The 19631-nt window shown below is 38.0% G+C and overlaps 1 protein-coding gene across 1 annotated transcript; it reads right to left on the reverse strand.

Moving 5' to 3' along the window:
* Nucleotides 1–3836: 3836 nt before the first annotated feature.
* Nucleotides 3837–18786, reverse strand: WNT16 (Wnt family member 16). The gene is made up of 4 exons (XM_043968328.1): nucleotides 18391–18786; nucleotides 17857–18140; nucleotides 15402–15685; nucleotides 3837–5531 (listed from the first exon to the last, which is right to left on the reverse strand). Exons 1-4 carry the CDS (start codon nucleotides 18483–18485, stop codon nucleotides 5067–5069), a joined length of 1128 nt encoding a protein of 375 aa, XP_043824263.1. The 5' UTR covers nucleotides 18486–18786; the 3' UTR covers nucleotides 3837–5066.
* Between the last annotated feature and the right edge of the window lie 845 nt (nucleotides 18787–19631).

The following is a 19631-nucleotide window of genomic DNA, read 5'->3' on the forward strand; positions in this document are numbered from 1 at the left end:
GTTGATAACTGAAGAGTTGGCTACCTAGGAGTCTTAACCATCTTAAGAAGATATAACTTCATCATACCAACTTTTCTAAGATTTAGGACCACTGCTGATAACATTGCTTGGCCAGGGGAAAAATAAATATAAGTAAAGCAAATAACATTTCCCTTAAAATGGAGAAGGCAGAGATGTGTTGGAGATAACGATCAATTAAATACAGTAAGGTTTGCTGAGACCATGCCCACCCTTTTTTGGACAAAGTGAGGAGCAGGTACATCCCTGTTTGATTTAGTAGCTGTTGAATACTGCTAAATGCTGTATAGGACAGAATATGTAAAAGGAAAGTCTTTTTTGCGGGGGGGGGGGGGCCTTTAAATTGTGAAATCCTTTATTAGGTTAATAATCATCCCATGAATGGATATGGTGGAAATTCGGCAAATATAAAACAGAGCAAAAGGACATTGCCTTCCACCAGTCCTACCTGTACTTAACTCTGGCATGAGAATCACAATTTTGATTCATTGATTGCATTGAAACAGTGCAACAGGAGAGGCCACTAGGTGGCGAAGGGATTGGAGACAGCCTCAGGGTCCCTGGGGATGTTGTTTAACTTCTCAGTGTCATAGGCAAACATTTAAGATTGTAAGTTTCAGAATCAATCTTCCTGATCATTATTAGAAGAGAATCTTCTCTCTAGGAGTTCCATATGCTAATGAGATCATAAGTCTGGATTTTATATATAGCAACATCCTGTACATATCTTGACATTTTTCAGATTGGTTGCAAACTGTTCATGTAACATTCTTCACAGGTTATACAGATATTCTATCAGTGTGATTTTGTTTCAGGCTTTGTTTTTTTCCTTACGTAGCATTATCACAATGGGAGGTTTGGACCTTTTGAATACGATAATCATGCATTTATGAAAGACTTTCTATAATGTCATAAATTAGACTAGTCTTTATAGATTTCCTTTTGTAATGGTTATTTGTTGGATTGGTACATGATCCATTATTTTAAATGATATAATGATTGGTTTGGCATGGTTCAGTGGACAGAGGGCTAGCCTTAGAGTCCAGGAAACCTGGGTTCAAGTCTTGTTGATGACACACCAGTGTCACCTTTCACTTTGTCTAACTTTCAGTACTCCCAGATGACTCAACAAGTATAATTTACAGAAAAGTTAACTTTGGAGGAAGCAGTTTTTATAGCCAAAGTTCCCTGTATGAATGATAGGGAGTATTTTTTTCAAAGTCTCAGATAACAGCAGTTTTTTATTATAATTGTGTTTTTATGCCTAAGGAAGATTTCAAGAACTGAACTCTTTGTTCTTCTTGGAAACTGCCTGTCCTCTTCGTCTCCTCCCCCCCACCTTTGGCCAAATTAAAAAAGAAATACTAAAATTTTGATTGATAGTTCTATCAAGTTTTAAAACTTGGTAAGATGAACTACAATTTGAAATATGTTCTTGCAGTCATGCCCAGCTGACCTGGCATTGACTACCCTAAATTTTCCAAGCTAGGTGGTACAGTGGATAGAGTGCTGGTCCTGGAATCAGAAAGACTCATCTTTTTGAGTTCAAATCTGACCTCAAGCACTTAGCTGTATGACCCTGGGCAAATCACTTAATCCTTTATGCCTCAATTTTTTTTTTTGCTGGGCAATGAGGGTTAAGTGACTTGCCCAGGGTCACACAGCTGAGGCTGGATTTGAACTCAGGTCCTCCTGAATCCAGGGCTGGTGCTTTATCCACTGTGCCACCTAGCTGCCCCATCAATTTCTTCATTTATAAAATGAGCGGGAGAAGGAAATGTTCCCAAATGAGCCCAGTATCTTTGTCAAGAAAATCCCAAATCGGTCACAGAGTTGAACATGACTGAAATGATTGTGTGAGGTTTTTTTTTTTTTACTCAAGTCTAAAAGTAAAGAGGTTGCAACTTACAAGCAACATCCCAAATCCAGAAGCAGAGTCTTAAGGGTTTTGGCAGCCATAGCTGTAGCTTTCTGCATTTGGTCGGCTATGCCAAGTTCAGTTCCCATTATTTACTATATCCTAGGTACTTAAGTGTCCCTACTTATACTGCCAGGTAAATGATAATAGCTCCAAGTTCAAGCTAGTCTATTATGTAGCTGAATTATATTTTTAATTACAAGTCATTTGGCAAATTTCAATGAATGGACCTAATGGTGAAGTACTAAGGAAGATATTAAAGCCTTGACAGGCATTCATGCTTTCTGGAGAAATGGTGCCATTTTGTTCACTTAATTAAATTTATCGAAGTGACCTGGATACTTATTGAGGACTATGTATTGGGGGGCAGCTAGATGGGGCAGTGGATAGAGCACCAGCCCTGGAGTCAGGAGTACCTGAGTTCAAATCCGGCCTCAGATACTTAACACTTACTAGCTGTGTGACCCTGGGCAAGTCTCTTAACCCCAATTGCCTCACTAAAAACACAAAACAAAACAAAAAAAGTGGTTGGATGACATCTATTTGTATCTTTGGAAATCATCATATGACCTCTAAATAAAATATTTAATGAAATTTAGGTGTAAAGAATTAAACTTCTTTCCTAGATTTAAATCTACCCCCATCTAGAAAATGATTCTTCCCCAGTGTTTGCATTAATTGTAAAGACTTAGAACAGGATCTTCAGTATCTAATTCTTGTTAATTTCCCTAAGATTCTTTGGAGTCACATATACTTTAAAAGTTAGTCATACCATTAGAAAATGAAGAATGCATTTGACTGTATATTCAAAAGAGTAGCTGCCTTATATGGTTTTATATTGCTTAAATATACCAGTATCAAAAGGAAATCTAGTTCTATCAAATTTTAAAACTTGGTAAGATGAACTACAGTTTGAAATATGTTCTTGCAGTCATGCCCAGCTGATCTGGCATTGACATTTGCCTTTTACCACCTATATTTTATGGTGTTCTCAGTTCACATCTCATTTAAGTACAGATAAGAGAAATACATTGAGAGATAATAAGGTGAATAAACAGAGGCTAATGGAAAATTCAGTATTACAGTGAGAATTGCACTTAACTAATTTATCTACTTATTCATCAGAGCAGAAAAGAATCATGGATTGTTTCTCATTACTTGGGTTGAAAGCCTGTCCAGAATCAGAAAAGCACCACTTTTCAGACAGGCATTTGCCTACTTCCTAGGTCATTTCTTTGCCCTAAAATTGGCATGACCACTGTTGTTAAACTTGAAGAGTCACAGTTAAACTTTTAACCTTACTTTTAGTATTCGGACCTCTGACATTTTTCATTGGTTTTCTATTTTTTTGCAAATCCCTGTTCTACCTTGACAAGCTTAAAAGGAAAATGAATGAAAATGAGAAAAAAACAATTTGTTGAATATATTCAATAGAATGTCATGGAAAATAGTCTGTTCTTGTCTACTATGTGCTTAAGAAATCTTTTTTTTTTAAACAAGGCCATAAATATAAATGTTTTATCATTAGTAAACTAAAAAAACTGGAAAGCACATTAAAAGATTCAGCCCTGGAACTTTTTAACCAATATGTATATATAATATATTGTATATGTTTTTAAATGTAGAAAAATGAACAAAATTTAAATAATAAAATTTTACCTTATATACAATATAGCAAATACAACACAGTGACACACAAAATTGGCCCTTCTGCCATTTTTAGGTTCTTTTGCAGATGACTAAAATAGATGTGATTTTAATATACTTCATTTATACAACAATTAAAAATGGTGTGTGTGTGTGTGTGTGTGTGTGTGTGTGTGTGTGTGAGTGAGTGAGAGAGAAAGAGAGAGAATATCTCATGTTGACTATTCAGTTAATAGACTTTCTCAAAAACATAAACAAACGGTAACACAAAACAGCCTTTCTGTTAAGAATTAAACCACTTCACATAACTATTCAAATACCTTTCTTAGTCTACATAAGCAAACAAGCCAAGGATTTCTACTATGGGACTGTATAAAAGCAATGATTTAAAAGATGATCTTACTGCGGTAGTTCAGAATTCTTAAAAAGGACATGTTTGAAGCATTTTATATTTCATATAACTTAAATACTATATTTACAAAATATAAAAATTTATCAAAATACTATACAAAATACTGTCTTTACATATTTAAACAGTGTCATTCCATACATTTCAAAATATTTTAACATCCAAATAAACTTTTTTCTTCACAGATTTATAACACTTTCAGGGATTTTTTTTTCTTTCAACAAAATCACATAGCTTAAGCAGTTTGTATTAGTCTGTTAATTTCTGTGTCTAATGGCCAGTTTTTAGGATAACATTTATTGGGTAGTGGAGGTGTTTTTTTTTTTTTTTGTAATCCATGAGTTTAGACTACAAAGGTACATTAAAATTCAAACTTTATAACTTTTTAAAAAATAGATTTCTATTTCCAGCTATATTTAATAGGCACCATATTTTAAGAGATGTTTTGTCTTTCCCTAATACTTTTGGTAATTTGTCCTTCTTAAGCAGTCGAAAGGGTAAATGCATTTATCCACTTCCATGAACATATCTACAATTTCATTTTCCACGAACTCTTTGTCAAACCTTCTTTAAAAATACTGACAGGTGTGATGACATCCTTGCTTAAGTGCTCCTTGTTGCTATAAGCAATATTCTTTTAAAAATAGTTATATCTATTTGATTAAATTTACATTTAGGCAAATTATGCCAATTATGGGTCAAGCGTCTCATCTTGAACTGACATCTCTGTGGACCTGTTTCTCTTTGGAGATTATCATGTTTTCCTTGTTCATTGTCCCCTACCCAAAAGGCATCTAAACAGATAAGATGAGCCCAAACATACATTTGCACAGTGCAGGTGTTTAATGTTTGCTGAATTGAATTGAACCTTTGGAATTCCAGGGAGATCCACGTCAAAGAAGTGTGAACTTGAGTTTAATTAGAAGAAAATGTTAGAGATTAAAATCCATACATGGTGACGGGCCTGATTCAACTTCATAAACCTTTCCCTTTCAGAAAAAAAATACACTAAGTCGGTTATATTTTGGTTGTGCATCACCCGGGAGCTTTTGGTGAGGCTGGATGGAGCCCAGATTATTTGCAGGTGTGGACATCGGTCATGCTTTCACACCTCCTGCATCGAACATAACAGCACCAGACAAATTTGCATTCACACCTCTCCACGTGTCTGACTACGTGGGTGTTGTAACCCCTCCCACAGCAGAGGAGGTTACACCCGTCGGCTCCTTCGGAAGTGCGGTTGCACTCTCTGCCCTGCGTCCCAGGGATGCCCAATTTTCGGTCCTCCACACAGTAGTTGGGTGATTTATTAATGTAGAGGAGATCATCCTTGCGCACTGATACCTTTCTCTGCTCTTTTTCTCTCCTGCGCATCTTTCTTTTCATTTTATCCGAGACCTGCACGCTGTTTTCATACTTATCTTTTAGAAAATGACCAATTTTCTCAAAGGAAGACATGGTTTTCCAGCAAGTTTTCACAGCACAGGAACCTGAAACTCCGTGGCAGCGGCAGTCGACTGACATCAACTTGGCTACTGCCTAAAATCAAATAGGAATCATGTTCAGACTTTACTTGAACTTCCAGAAATTTCTCAGTCTACAACTGAACTCCAAGTAACTATTTCTTCCTGTTTCGCTTACCCAGGTAGTAATGATACTATCTTTGTGCATTTCTTAGACATTCTTTAAAATCACATTAGGGATTTTTTTTTTAAGAGCAAGATTAAATGGAAATTCCCTGTAACTTGACAGGACTGGACTAATAATTCTTAGACAACCCCCACAGTGTAGTTGGGGGACACTTTGCTTCAAGGTTCCCTTGTACTTTTTATAGCAACACACAAAAACACAAGAAATGAAATAAAAACAACCCACTGACACATGACATTTAGAAAGATGCCAGGAAACCAATATTTTTGTATCTTTAAAAAGGATATAAAAATTACATGGGCCCCTGAAAATTGAACCCATTACATTTTCACACAAACAATAATTTCATCCATTTTAAAAAGTGCTATTGAAATATTCACTACCTAGTGGTCTCTCTCTCTCTCTCTCTTTTTTTTTTTGGTGAGGCAATTGGGGTTAAGTGACTTGCCTAGGGTCACACAGCTAGTAATTGTTAAGTGTCTGATGTCGGATTTGATCTCAGGTCCTCCTGAATCTAGAGCGGGTTCTCTATCCACTGCACCACCTAGCTGCCCCCGTCTCATTTTTTTTTTTTAAGTGTTCGTAATACCAAAGAATTTTCTTCTGACAGGCAGAGGTCTTAAGGAAAATATTTATGGAAGACAAGTCATAAATTCATGTCCCATCTTTTAAATACCTTGTACCTTTAGCTATTTCTATTATTTCTGTAGGAAAACGGTCCATTCCCCAATTTGAATGTGACCTATTGCTTCTAGCAAAGTCATTTGACTTTGATAACTTCAACCTCCAGAGTCATTTTACACCAGCTAATGGAAGAACATTTTAGCAATACAGACAGTCCTCAGCTAACACAGGTTATTGCAAAAGTGTGTATGTACGTCTGTTGCTTGGAACCCAGAAGACATTTTACCACAGAAACAAGTGTTTTAAATTGTGGTCAGCTTCCCACGACTGCTCACAAATACCCATTTAGCCCCTAATCTTCTCTCCCTCCCCCCCCCCACTTTGGTATTTTTAAACAATTTGTCCATCACATTATTCCTGTCCCACCCCTGACCAAAAAAATCCCCAACAATAACAACTACGTGAAAAATACCGAGCTTCGCATAACTATTCATCATCTCTCAGGAGGTGAATCAACCTCTAATGTTCACAAAATATGGCATTAATAAATATTTAGGAACTAACCATCACTGTTTCTATATAAAAGCTCAGTTCCAATTTAGGATTCTGTGCACTTATTTACCGCAATGAAGCCTGGCAATAGTTTGACCTCCTTTTGGCTTTTGCTTGGGGCTATAAGCCCTGAGACTTCATTGTCAGCATGGCTAGGTCCCAGGTATTCCCAGTAGTGGGAAGGGAACAGAGATGCTTACTTAAGTCTGGCAAGCTGTGCCGAAATTGACTCCTCCAAATGTTAGGTGGGGCTGGGTGGATAGATAAGCACAAGTCTATACCCACTACAAGAAATACAACAAAGTATCCGTGCTTTTTTATTAGTGATTAAGTAACGTCATCTAAAGTTTGGGTTTTGAACCTTTTTTTTGTTATGTTATAAGCCTATAGACCTCAAAATCATGTTTTTAAATGCATAAACAAATAATAAGATTACAGAATAATATATTGTAACATATTACAATTCTATTTAAATATTATAATCAAAATTTGTTTGAAAAACTTCACAGATTCCAGTTTAAGAACCCCTGATCTAACTCTTTCCAATTCTGAGAGTTGAATGCAGCCAAAACACACTGGGAAAAACAAAAAAAGCAATCTTAAACACTATTAATCAACATATGCAATAAGTCAAAGTAGTGCTTGGTTATGAAGCTGACTCTAATATTGTGAGAAATGTGCAGTTAGAATGTAAAGTCTGAGGGGCAGCTAGGTGGCATAATGGATAGAGCACTGGCCCTGGATTCAGGAGGACCTGAGTTCAAATCCAGCATCAGCCACTTAACACTTATTAGCTGTGTGACCCTGGGCAAGTCACTTAACCCCAATTGCCCAACAAAAAAAGAAGATTGTAAAGTCTGTGTAGTTCTAGTTTCTCATATACCAGAACCTACCTTTTCTAGCTAGCAAATTCTAGTAACTAAACTACAAGAGCTTCCTTAAGTTCCCAGAGGATGGCAGAACAAAATAATAAATCCCTAGGAATAGTTGTAGACTTAGCATGCAGACAACATATATAAATTTTAGAACCGGTCCATCCAATGACTTCAAAATCATCAATGAAAGAAATGAGCCCAGTTTCCATTCTATTTAGAAAAGGGATTTCTTATCTGAATTGTAAAAAGACAATGAGATTAACACTTTGATCTTCTATAAACCACGTAAAGGCTATTCATCTTATGCACAGAGTACCCTTTCCTAAGTAAACATTAAAGTCTAGAGAGGTTGAATGATTCGTTGTTACATGATAATTTGGAGCATATGATCAAGTAAAATTGGCAGTACTTCTCACAAATAACATCATGAAAGACTCATGTAGAATGCCACAATTATTGCTAGAATGGTGGTAGAAATCACTTTTTGAATTTGCCATATTAACAAGATAATGGGAAGGCATTCCAACCCCTCACAAATTGAGAGGCCTTTTCCTTTTTGAGGTCAGGATCTGAGATTTCATCTCTATAATTTCCTTTCCACAGACAAAGATCATCAACCCATCCACAATGTATATATATAGTCTGAGTTGCCTGGGAGCTCTGAGAATTTAAATGACTTGCTGGTGGTCACACAGCTAATATGTGTCAAAAGCAGAACTTGAACCTGGGCCTCTCTGACCCCTAGGCTGGCTACCCACTATATGGCACTGCCTCATGCTGCAAGGCTGTAAAAGTAATTAATTTGAGAAGCTTAAAAATATATATATGACTTAGTCTTATTAACCTAGGAAAAGGCCTACTCTTTGATGGTCTTAAAAGGCTCTAAAGCAATTTATAAGCTGGAACATAAAGCTTGCTTCAATACATTTATGGAACTTAGAATTTAGTTTTTGAAATGTACCCAATAAAATAATGACTCTGGGCACATGGACAAATTAATATAGTCTACATACCTATGTGGTCAGATTTTCTTAAGTACCTTCAGTTTATTAGGAGAAAAGAACTAAATAAATGCCAAATGAGGCCTTTTTTTTTTTCAGAGCTCATAGTTGTAATCCTAAGAATCTATAATTATAGGTTAAAACTTGTTGATTAACACAAGCAACCCAGTTCTTGTGTTAGAATGCTCTCTCTGTGGTGCCCTACATGGAATAGCCGAGTGAGGTCTCCTGAAAGGCCTTGTAGAGTAAAAGGAAGAATAATTTACACATAATGGGGCACCTAGGAAATCCTAGTAAATAGCAATTGATCAATCTGCCTGATGGATTTGGGCTATCCCTACACTATCCCTTGATACTGCAAAATTAGTCTTCCCAATTGTAGGGAAACTAATTATAACAAAATCTTTTTCCATGACCTTTTCTTAGTTACAAAGCAGGTCTTTATCATCATATTTTCTAGCAAGGACCGTAGTGGAAATTCTTGCCCTAAGCTGTTAATAGGTGTTTTCTAGCCCCTAAAAAGATTGTATTTTAGAGCCTATCCACAGCCCTTATGCCATAAGGATAATGAGATATGTAAGATATTATTTCACTACTTAGCCCTTCTTAAACGATCAACTTCTAACTCCTACTCCCATTCCCCATCACTCTTGTCAGGAAACCTCCATTAGTGCTCATACATTAACACCTTGAAGTGACATTCTAAATCCTTCACTATATGGATCCAACTGCCTTTCCAAGAGTGTCTCACACTACTCCCTCTTCAATCCTGCATCTGTGCCTTTGTGAATGCCACCCTCATAGCTTGTGTGGCCTCCCTCCATCTCTACCTATTGAAATCCTTCCCTCAAGGCCTAATTCAGCTGAGCCTCTTCCATAAAACCTTCTCTAATTTGCTAAATTATAAGTGATACCTCCCCTCTTGTATCTCTTATACCATACTAGATTTCTACATACTCATCTTCTTGCATTATGGTTATCTCTATACATGTCTCATAGCCTAGCAAGCTATAGCCTCTCTCTTCCCTCCCTTTGCATTCCATTTAAATGGAATTGTAAGCTCCTGGAGGACAGGAATCAAATCAACTTTCACCTTTTTATTACCAGTCCATTTGAACACAGTAAGTATGCACTTATTCAATATGTGTTGAATTGAGGATAAAATAGCATAGGATAAATCCTATAAAATAGGATAAAATTCACAAGTCACCCTTTTGTGGTTTGGGGGAGATAGAGTTCAATTGGTACAAACGAAAAGAACCCTGGATTCCAAGTCACAGGCTCTATTTACCTCTGCTACTTATTAGCTGTGTACAACCTTGGATGAGTGATTCAATCACTCTGAGCCTCACTTTTTTTTTTTAGTGAGGTAATTGGGGTTAAGTGACTTGTCCAGGGTCACACAGCTAGTAAGTGTTAAGTGTCTGAGGCCAGATTTGAACTCAGGTACTTCTGAGTCCAGGGCTGGTGCTCTATCCACTGCGACACCTAGCTGCCCCTGAGCCTCACTTTCTTAATCTTTAAAATGAGGATAGTAACATCTATCTCAACAACCTCATGGGGTGATTGTGAGGAAAGGGCTTTGTAAACATAGTATACTATAGAAATCCAAGCTATCACTATAGGAGGAACCTTTTTTAAAAGATGGGGAGAAAGTACAAAAGAGATTTATTTTCTCATTCCATAGTTCACCACCTGCTGAATCTGTGTGGCAAATGATATGGAAACTGGAATTTTTAATAACCTGGAGTTAACCAGCTCTCAAGGATTAACATTCAAAAAGCTTTCATCCCATTTTCTACAGATTTGGAATGTCTTTTACTATGTCTATTAAATAGGGGAATGGCATTTTTGTTATAGATTATCTTCAATAACAGTAAAAGAACTGAATCTCCATAGGAAACAGCTTAGAAATATTTAATTGGAATCTATCATATATTTGTGTGTATACATACACATGTGCATATGAATGTGTATATATTATAACACATACACACTCATATATATGCACATGTTTACATATATAATAAGTACATGTATATATGTGCATGTCCATCTACATAATTCTACCACTGAAATACATTTCATTCCTATATATGACAGAGGGCCTAAAAAGAGAAGAAAGGAAGTAATATTAGAAGCATTGACTTACTAGAGAGTTCTCCTTCCACCAGATTTTTTTATAGTATATTGTATTCTTTTAAATTACTTTCTCATAAATTATCCAATTTTATCTCATTCAAAAATACACAACTCTGTGAAAAAGTCAGGTTAAAATTCTTTACACATAGTAAGTGCTCAAGACACATTATTTGGAGAATAATCATTCTGGTTTTATGGATTCAAAACATAAATACCAAAAAAAGAATGCCCAAGTACTGAAAGATTAATGTTTGTGATTTGCTTCAGGTCACACAAAAAGTGAGGGACACTTCATCTTAGAAATATAATAATATAATTTTAGAGAACAGGAAGATTCTCTGAATGAAATATCATGAATTAAGGACTCTACATCCAGGAATATGTTATCTAGTTCAAGTGTATTTTTAGGTCACATACAGAGAATTTTAAATAGTGTGCCACGTAATGATAAATAGCACATTTTTAAAATAAAGGATGTCTTACCCTTTTTTGTCAGTAACTTCAGAGAACAGCAACTGAATGAATTTTATGTGGTTATGTGCAAATTCCTTTCTCTACTCTAGTTGAGTTGTTAAGGTTTATAACGATATTAACAGAGGAATGTTTTGTTAACTATTGCAAACAGATGTGTGCATTTTGGTGGAACATTTCTGAACTTTGAGAGGGCAATTAAGAAGTTGGCATTTAGTCCATGGAAGTTCCCTGTATTTTGCTTTGGCAAATATGAGATGAAATGTTATGAAATAAGATAGCAAAGATGCATGACTAAGACTACAGAACATAAATACAGGATTGATAGAAGCGGCTCAAATCGCTGAGGAATTGGTCCCTCAGTATTGATTTGGAAGTAACATTTCTGACAAGAGTGTTCCATGCATGACCAGCAAATTTTGCTGATAGATTTAGGTTCATTAACTTGTTTAATTTTGAAATTTGATGGCTGATTCCATTTCAATCATAAAACTGCAATATGAGTTCATAAAATGGCATATGCCATTCCTATTCCTAGGAGCCATTTTGTTCCATTTCTGTCTGAAGAAATATTTGAACCTGCTGATGATTTAAACACTTATGGGTTGTTCGGCTACTTATCTTAACTATTCTTAAATTCAGTCAATGAACGTTTGGGGTCTGGCCCTTCCCATTTTTTGTGTTACTCATCATAAAACAAATTATGGGGTAGGGAAACTTAAAAGTTTATGAGGTGGACATGGGAAGAATGGAAATATCCTATGCACACCAAAAGAAATACCCATAAATATTCCGAGTCACATCATTCCCAGAAGTACTGCCCCTGGAAGACATCATATCATGCTATTGGCCAATCACTGCCTTGCAACATTATTCTTGGAGGCATAACTTAAGGAATGGTGTCAGAAACCTAGTGGGATTCAGAGTATTTAAGGTCAGCGGTTAGAAAATCATCTGTCCTACTCATAGCACAACTAAGCGCCAGTACCCACATTTTTGGGAACATTTCCCTATATTTTAAGTCTGGGGATTTTGAGACTAGGAAAGTACAATTGAATGCAGACCTTAAACTCTACTCTGAAGAAGATACCTATTACCTTAAAATCCTCATTGGCAGTGCTGAAAATTAAGTTGGTTGTCCTTTCACTTAAGATAATAAGCTGGTAATTTGTTTTATCCTACCATTTAAAAGGAAGCTGCAAAATGTAATTTGGATTTTAAAATATTAGTTATACTTTAAGAGAGGTCCAAAAAACGAACTAAGTGTTTATATCCCTTCCCCTAGTATTATACAAAGAAATATTTTATGTGCTTTAATTTTTTATGTGGCTAGAATAGTGTGAAAAGAAAAAAAAAATTACCATTGGCAAGCCCCCATAGCTTACATCTATAATACAGTAAGATTTATGTGTGGGCTGAATTATTTTCTGCAGCACATAACTCTCTTTGGCACAATAACAACAAAACTGATTACTGTAATTTAGGAAATAATTCAGAAGCTTGTTTAAAATAAGCAAGAAGTAGATTAGGATTGATGTTGAGGAGTATGTTCTTACAATAAATATGTAGATAGTAGTTTAGTATCAAAATGAACATTTACGAGATTTAATATTTATTTTCATATAACTTAAAAAAACACACCAGAAAAACCAGGTAACACTAAACTCACTAGTTTCCTCATGAACATATATCAGAATTATTTAGGCTTTTTTTATTGCATTGATCGGAGTTCTTAAAGTCTTTTAAAGTTGTTTTTCTCTGAAAAGTTGTTTTGTATAACTTTTTCTTCTAGTTCTGTTCACTCTTACTTTAGTTTCAATTCAGAGATTGAAATCTTTTTTGACAGAAAAGGCATTTCAAAAATATGTTCTTGGTTATATGTTTAATCATGCTTGTTTTGACAGAAAGCTTTAGCATTTCAATGTGATTGAATTTAAAGAAGCTAATAGTGTTGCTAGGAATTCTAAGATACATCAATTTCTTTCATTTTCTCATTATTCATCAGTTGAGTGAATTTATTTTACTCTTGATTTTTTTTTACTGTTCCACTTTGAATTACTGTGCTTTGCACACTATTCTATTGGTTATTACTTATATTTTATATTTTTATTTTTCTTGTATTTCCTATGCTAGGAAAGATGTTCTTCCTAGAAAGAATTGTATTGATAGTGAAGCAACAAATATGTCTGCATCTATATGTGTGTATACCTATGTATCTATATATTATTCATTTGAACTAATTTCTTCAAAATAAATCTTTTATGAAAGAAAAGAAAAAAACCCAAATATTTACAGCAGTTCTTTTCTAGCCAATAACTGGAAATTAAGGGAGTGGCTGCCTATTGGGAAGCAGCTAAACAAATTATGGTATACGAATATAATAGAATATTATCATGACATAAGAAATGTTGAAATGGACAGTGTCAGAGGAAATTGGAAAGACCTCTGTGAAGTGATGCAGATTGAAATGAGCAGAAGTAGAATAATTTATACAATGAAAACATAACAGAAAAAACCAACAACTTTGAACGACTTTAGAACATAGATCAATGCATGTTAAGCCACAATTCTAGGAGACTGAAACACAATACTCACCTCCTGCCAGAGAGAGACATACATCTTTGTACATGGCCAATGTGGGGATTCATTTTGCCAGACTATGCATGTTTATGATGAAGGGTTTAGTTTTTTTGTTTTTGTTGGTGTTCCGTGGTGGTGGAAGGGACAGTGGGAAGAACAGATTAAAAATATTTTTAAAAAGAACATTTAAAAATCAAGGACATTTCTTTTTAACTCATGTTAAATGGAAGCCCATTTATTAAAAAAATTAAACACTTATTTTATATTATTCACTAATTTCCTTATTGACATTCTGCAATTTTGAATGAAGTTAAATAATATAATTTACAGATTTTAAAGTTTTTAAAAATAAAAATAGCTTTATTCCTTAAATGTAAATTGTCCAGAGACTGTAATTATTTTTAATCACTTTGATTTTATTTTTACTTGAAAAAAAAAAAGAATGGCCATGGTATAAAGGTAGTTTTTGTCAAAGACCTTTCCTAAATGTTTTGATTTGTTTTGCTTTATATCAAGTATATATGGCAATCCGATGGCTACTATGGGAGATTTATAGTTTGCTAGGTAATTAATCAGGAATCTAAAATTATATAAACATGCAATGATTTTTTTATGGACCAAAGGAATTGCTGAAAATTACAAAGCAAACAATCACAAGTTTTCAGTGACTTCAGAAGAATCACTGTAAATATTCATGTAATTCAGCTATGTTGATGAGTCTAATTTGTACTGTCAACCCTCTTTGTGGATATGAAGATATCAAATGAAAGGAAAATGTGTAGTGTGTTCTACATGAAGAAACAAACAAACAAACAAAAAACCCTCAACCAAATAAATAAATAAATGAACCTGTTCTCATATACTAGATAAGTGAGGTGCTTAATATTTAAAACCAAATTGTAATTTTTTTTTGCTTTACATAAAGATTCATTAAAGATTCTTATAAAGTGTAGAGGAAAGTAATAGACAGACAAATAATTAAACCAAAGAGCTAGGAATCCCTGTGGATTGAAAATCGATAAGAAGTGAGGATAAAACATTCCTTTATTTAAATATAATCCACTGGAGAGATCTAATTCAATTTATTGAGCTCATGCAAGAGACATAATATAGCTTAGTAGAAAAAGCACCTCTCCAGTGAGAACCAGAGGACCAGGATTCAGATACAGGTTAAAGTGACACTTTCTGGATCAGTGTCTTTATTGGTAAAATCGGGAGACTGAACTGAATGATCCACGGTCTCATCAGATGCTAAGATTCTATGATCAGTACTTCTGAAGGGATCTATTTGTAAAGCAAGGCTCCCTTCTACCATGGGAAACACAAGCCCCACAAAAGGAGCAAACACACCCAGAAGGGTGTGCCTGAAACAAAAGCACAGATATTTTAGGATACTATATATCATTCATGTCTTAGTTTTCTTCTCATTGATATGATCTTATTTACACTGAGGCTAAGCTCAGCCTTACCTTGTAAGTTCTTAAATCATTTTTATGTCATGTCCTAATACATACCTGCCTCCCAGCTTCATTATTATGGAGATTCATTGCTAACAGTTTCTCATCTTTTCCAGTGGTGTTTTTGGTGGGGATGTCCAAGAACTTTCTGCTAAACCACATGCCGTACTGGATGTCATCAGAGCAGCCACCCCAATGCCAGCCTTCAGTAGCTGAGCCACCATTCTGCAAATTAGTATCACAGGAGCATTCCGTCATGTTCCCTGCACTGCATGATCTTGTCACAGAGTGAACCAGACCTGCTGCCATCACCGCATAAATAAATGCTGTTTCTTTGGTGCCTGGGACAAAATAAGGGGGATTATTCAGTTAAAAAGTCATTGCAATACATCTCTGAAATGGGTTTCCTATATGGTCTCTCATGGAGGAAATGCATTTGTTAGAAAAAATGACATCTTTGTACAACTGGTGCCTAGGACAGTACCTTGCACATAGTAGGTGCTTGATAAATAATTGAATTAAATAGAAAAACCAGTTGCAGCAAATGCAATATCAGAAATGTAGGATCAGAACAAGAGGGTTCTTATCAACTATCTCTTTTTTAAAAGTAACAACATCATTTACAAAATTCTTCTACTTTAAAAGGATTTCCAGGCAGGGTCACATACATTTACTCCGTGGTCACTGTACTTGTGGGTTAGCCTTTTGTCTAATTTCAATATTATGCTTTTAAAAAAAGTATTTCAAGGAAGTAAATTTCAGCAATTAATCCTGTACTTAAAACAAAGTATTAGTTACCACTTGTTAAAAATGAAAAGAAATGTGGACAAAATATTGACAATATTCTTTCAACACCCCAAACATACCAAGTTACCTTTCATTTTAGTTTTGTGTCTTCCTAAACACACTCTGTGGGATTGTGTGTGTGTTTTTTAACCTGCATGCCAAAAAAGTGAGGTAAAAGTAAAAGCCTGGACCATGTAATTTTTTAAAAAAATATATGAAAATGTTATATTTTATTTCCAGAGTAGAATTATTTTGGGGAGATGGCGTTTAAACTGGGCTAAACATCAATCCTATGTGAACTATCTTTATTATCCCTTTGATTATGCATTTAATTGATATTACCCAATCTGAAACAGCTAGAGGCATTACAGAATTGTGTACAATTACTAGCTTATTTTTAAGGCAATGCTAGACGAGAGATGATAACTTGTGAGTCTGAGCATATCTAATAGTTGTAGTAAATTGTAATGGAGAAATTGGCGGTTTGGGGAAAAAACAACTGTTTACCATACCTGCATTGGTATTAACATTAATGGAACTAAAAATACTTGGATAACTAATGATCCTATATAAACATTTAAAAAATAGAATAGAAAGGTCTACACAGATAGATGTTCCCCCCTCCCTTTTTCGATAAAAGCAGTCTGTCATCTGCAGCCTAATTAGAATTTTTCAACAGTGAATGGTTGTACATTTCTGCAACTGAAGACCACATTTGTTGTTATTTCCTGTGGGAGAGCCTGCTGCTTTTAAAGGCATGTCTGTAGAGTCACATGGTAGAACACATAAGACACTTAAAGAGGTATTTTGGGGAGGGGGTGTAAGGAGGGGCTAGATAGGATATTGGTGAGCTGAGATCCGTAGAGCAGTAGGGTGAAAAATAAAATGGCCTGAAGGAAAAAGGCACTACAATCTGTTCTTGGGACCCATCTAACAAAACCAGACATCCTCATACCTATGTCCTTACAAAGTCACAATGCCACTGAAGGGGCCACTGACACTTTTTAACTCTCCCACAACTTTCCCCAGGGAACTTGTTCCTTGCCCAGTAGGGAACGGAGAGGGAGAAGGTTAAGGGAAGACAACTCTTGGAGTGTTTGGGATAACTTTCCCTGACCCATCGTCTTTATTCTCTGAACTCTGCCCTGGACGGGTAGAGGAGAGTCTGGCTAGCTGGGGGTGGTTGGGGGGCGGGGGGACCTGCTCTGCTTTTGCCACAATTACCCACTTGACCAGGGCTCGATGCGTGGCACGGCTGGGTAAATCAAAGCAGATGGGGAGCAGCATTCTCTGCGGCCTACATCATGTTTCCCCAGCTGGTCTCAAAAGACAGCGGGAGATGGAGGGGGCGGGAGGGGAGGAAAAGGGGGTCGGGACCTAGAGAAAGACGTCTTAGTTTCCACCCAATCCAAAGGTCGAGGGCTTGGGTCGGAAGGACACTGAGGATAGTGAGAAGAGCTTCATCCCGTCAGTGCCCAGGTTCAGAGCTGGGGAAGGAGCCTCCAGTCCCGGGGGCGCACCTGCAGCTTGACTGAAAACCCTGTTGTATTTCAGCCCCCCTCCCACCCTCCATCCCCGTCTCTCAGCGTCCAGAAGACAACGCAAAAGCAAATATTCCTTCCCGGCAAGCCAGGGCTTCAGCTCGGCCGCCTCTGGGAGGTGCCAAGCCCGCTGGTTCCTTGGGGGAGGGGGGAGACCGAGAAAGAAGGGGAGCAGGTGGACTCACCGCTGCTCAGTTCGTAACCGAAGAGAGGGGCGGCTCCGGGAGAGGCTGCGTGGGGCGCGGCGGCGGCTGAGGCCGAGGCCGAGGCCGAGGGCGAGAACACCTGGCAGTTCCACCTCTCATGTTTGAACTGGCTCTTGCACTCTTGGATGCCCAGTCGTGCCCCTTCTCGGATGCTGGGCAGCAGATAAGGTTTCCTTTTGCACAGTTCCTTCTGACGGCCGCTCAGAGGCAAGTTAACGCATCCTAGCTTCTCTGGGACCCCAAAGGAGGCGATGCCGAGCCACCTGCAAGAGAAGGCGGCCCCCCACCCGGCATGAGCCACGCACAGTCGGTCCCCTCATTTGCCCATCTCCCCTTCTGAAAACAGCTCACCCGGCTCCCGGACATGGAGCCACGCGTTCTCCGGGCCAGGGACTGCCCCAGGGCTCGTCCCCCCACTTTTTTTTTTTTTTTTTTGTCAAGCAACCTGCCTGGGAAGCGCGTCCGTCTCTCGGATTCTCCTTCCCCATCCCTCCCCTCCACTCGCGTACTCACATCCAGTTCCCGTGGACTCCGCAGGGGAACAGGGCGAGCAGAGTTGCCCACAGGACGCAGAGGCGAGGCAGTCCCGGGAGAGCCGCTCTGTCCATGACCCCCGCATCGAGTCCCCCGGGCTCAGTCACGGTCCGCTGACCCTCCCCTAGCCTGTGAGCCCCACGAGGTACAGCTCGAGCTCGGCCCAGAACAACAAAGCTGTCACCTTCCCCCTTACCCTCCCGCACAAAATAGTCAGCGCCTGTCGCTGTCTACTCTCTCCTCCCTCTCTTGCAGGGGAGCAGTCTGAAGGTGAGGACAAAGTGGCTTGGGACCCTCCTCCTTCTCTGGAAGGAGGGGCCGTGCAGAGTTAGGGAAAGCGTCCCTGGCTTCCCAAGGTGAGAAACTTGTTTGATCTTTTCCCCTTTCCATCGTCCCTTCTCCTCCCTGCCTTCCCCTCCCATCCTCTCCCCGGGGTAGCTCCTGGCTTCCGATTGGTTCAGTTGCGGCCGCGGCATCTCATTATCTCAGGCGCACAAGCTCTCATTGGCTGAGCCCAGGTCTCTGCGGGGTGGCGCTTTGGGAAGGGCTGCTAGCCGACTGCGCGTCCCGAGGCCGCGGTGTTCTGGAGCAGTTCAGGCTCCGCTGTCACATCTTTCTTGGATGCTTGGGGTGGGGAGGGGATTGTTTCCTCTGGCCGACTGATGGGGGCGTTTTTGTCTTGGCAACTGTGGGTCAAGGTTCCGAGGACGCACAAGCATTATTGTTTTCCACTCACCCCACTCTTACTTCTGGTCCCTCCGCCAAGCCACGGGGTGGAGTGGCTGAAAAGCAGCCCTGCCTCGCTTTCTTTCTTCTTCCTCCTCCTCCTCCTCCTTCGCCTTCTCCTCCTCTTCCTCCCTGTCCCCCCCATCCCCCGCAGCAAGCTTTCCGATAGGTACCAAACAACTCTGAACTCAATAAATCTTAAAAATTGGTGAATCAGTGAAACGTGTTGTGGAATTTTAAAGGCTAACGGTAAAAAAAAAATTTTTTTAAGTTGTCAGACTTAACTTTTGGTTTGGTTTATATTTAGTGAGGGAAAAGATGCCCTCGCACTCAACACCCCATCCCATCCGTTCATTCTCTTTTCTATACAAATAGCCTATCTGCTTTCTCCCCTTCTTTACTTCTTGCTTGAGAGTGTCAGAGTCTATCGTCTCCCAAATGATAAAGGGTGCAAAGCAGGCAAAGAGAGGGAGGGAAAGGACTGTTTCAAGGAC

The sequence above is a fragment of the Dromiciops gliroides genome, chromosome 5, assembly GCF_019393635.1.
Source record: "Dromiciops gliroides isolate mDroGli1 chromosome 5, mDroGli1.pri, whole genome shotgun sequence".
Classification (NCBI taxonomy): domain Eukaryota; kingdom Metazoa; phylum Chordata; class Mammalia; order Microbiotheria; family Microbiotheriidae; genus Dromiciops; species Dromiciops gliroides.

What these genes read in the sequence shown, in the direction of transcription:
- WNT16 (XM_043968328.1), bottom strand. Translation starts at nt 18,485, where the DNA reads ATGGACAGAGCGGCTCTCCCGGGACTGCCTCGCCTCTGCGTCCTGTGG. An exon ending in GGAGTCCACGGGAACTGGAT is followed by an intron (nt 18,141 to 18,390) that starts GTGAGTACGCGA and finishes CTTCTCTTGCAG; the next exon opens with GTGGCTCGGCATCGCCTCCT. An exon ending in CGGTTACGAACTGAGCAGCG is followed by an intron (nt 15,686 to 17,856) that starts GTGAGTCCACCT and finishes ATTTTGTCCCAG; the next exon opens with GCACCAAAGAAACAGCATTT.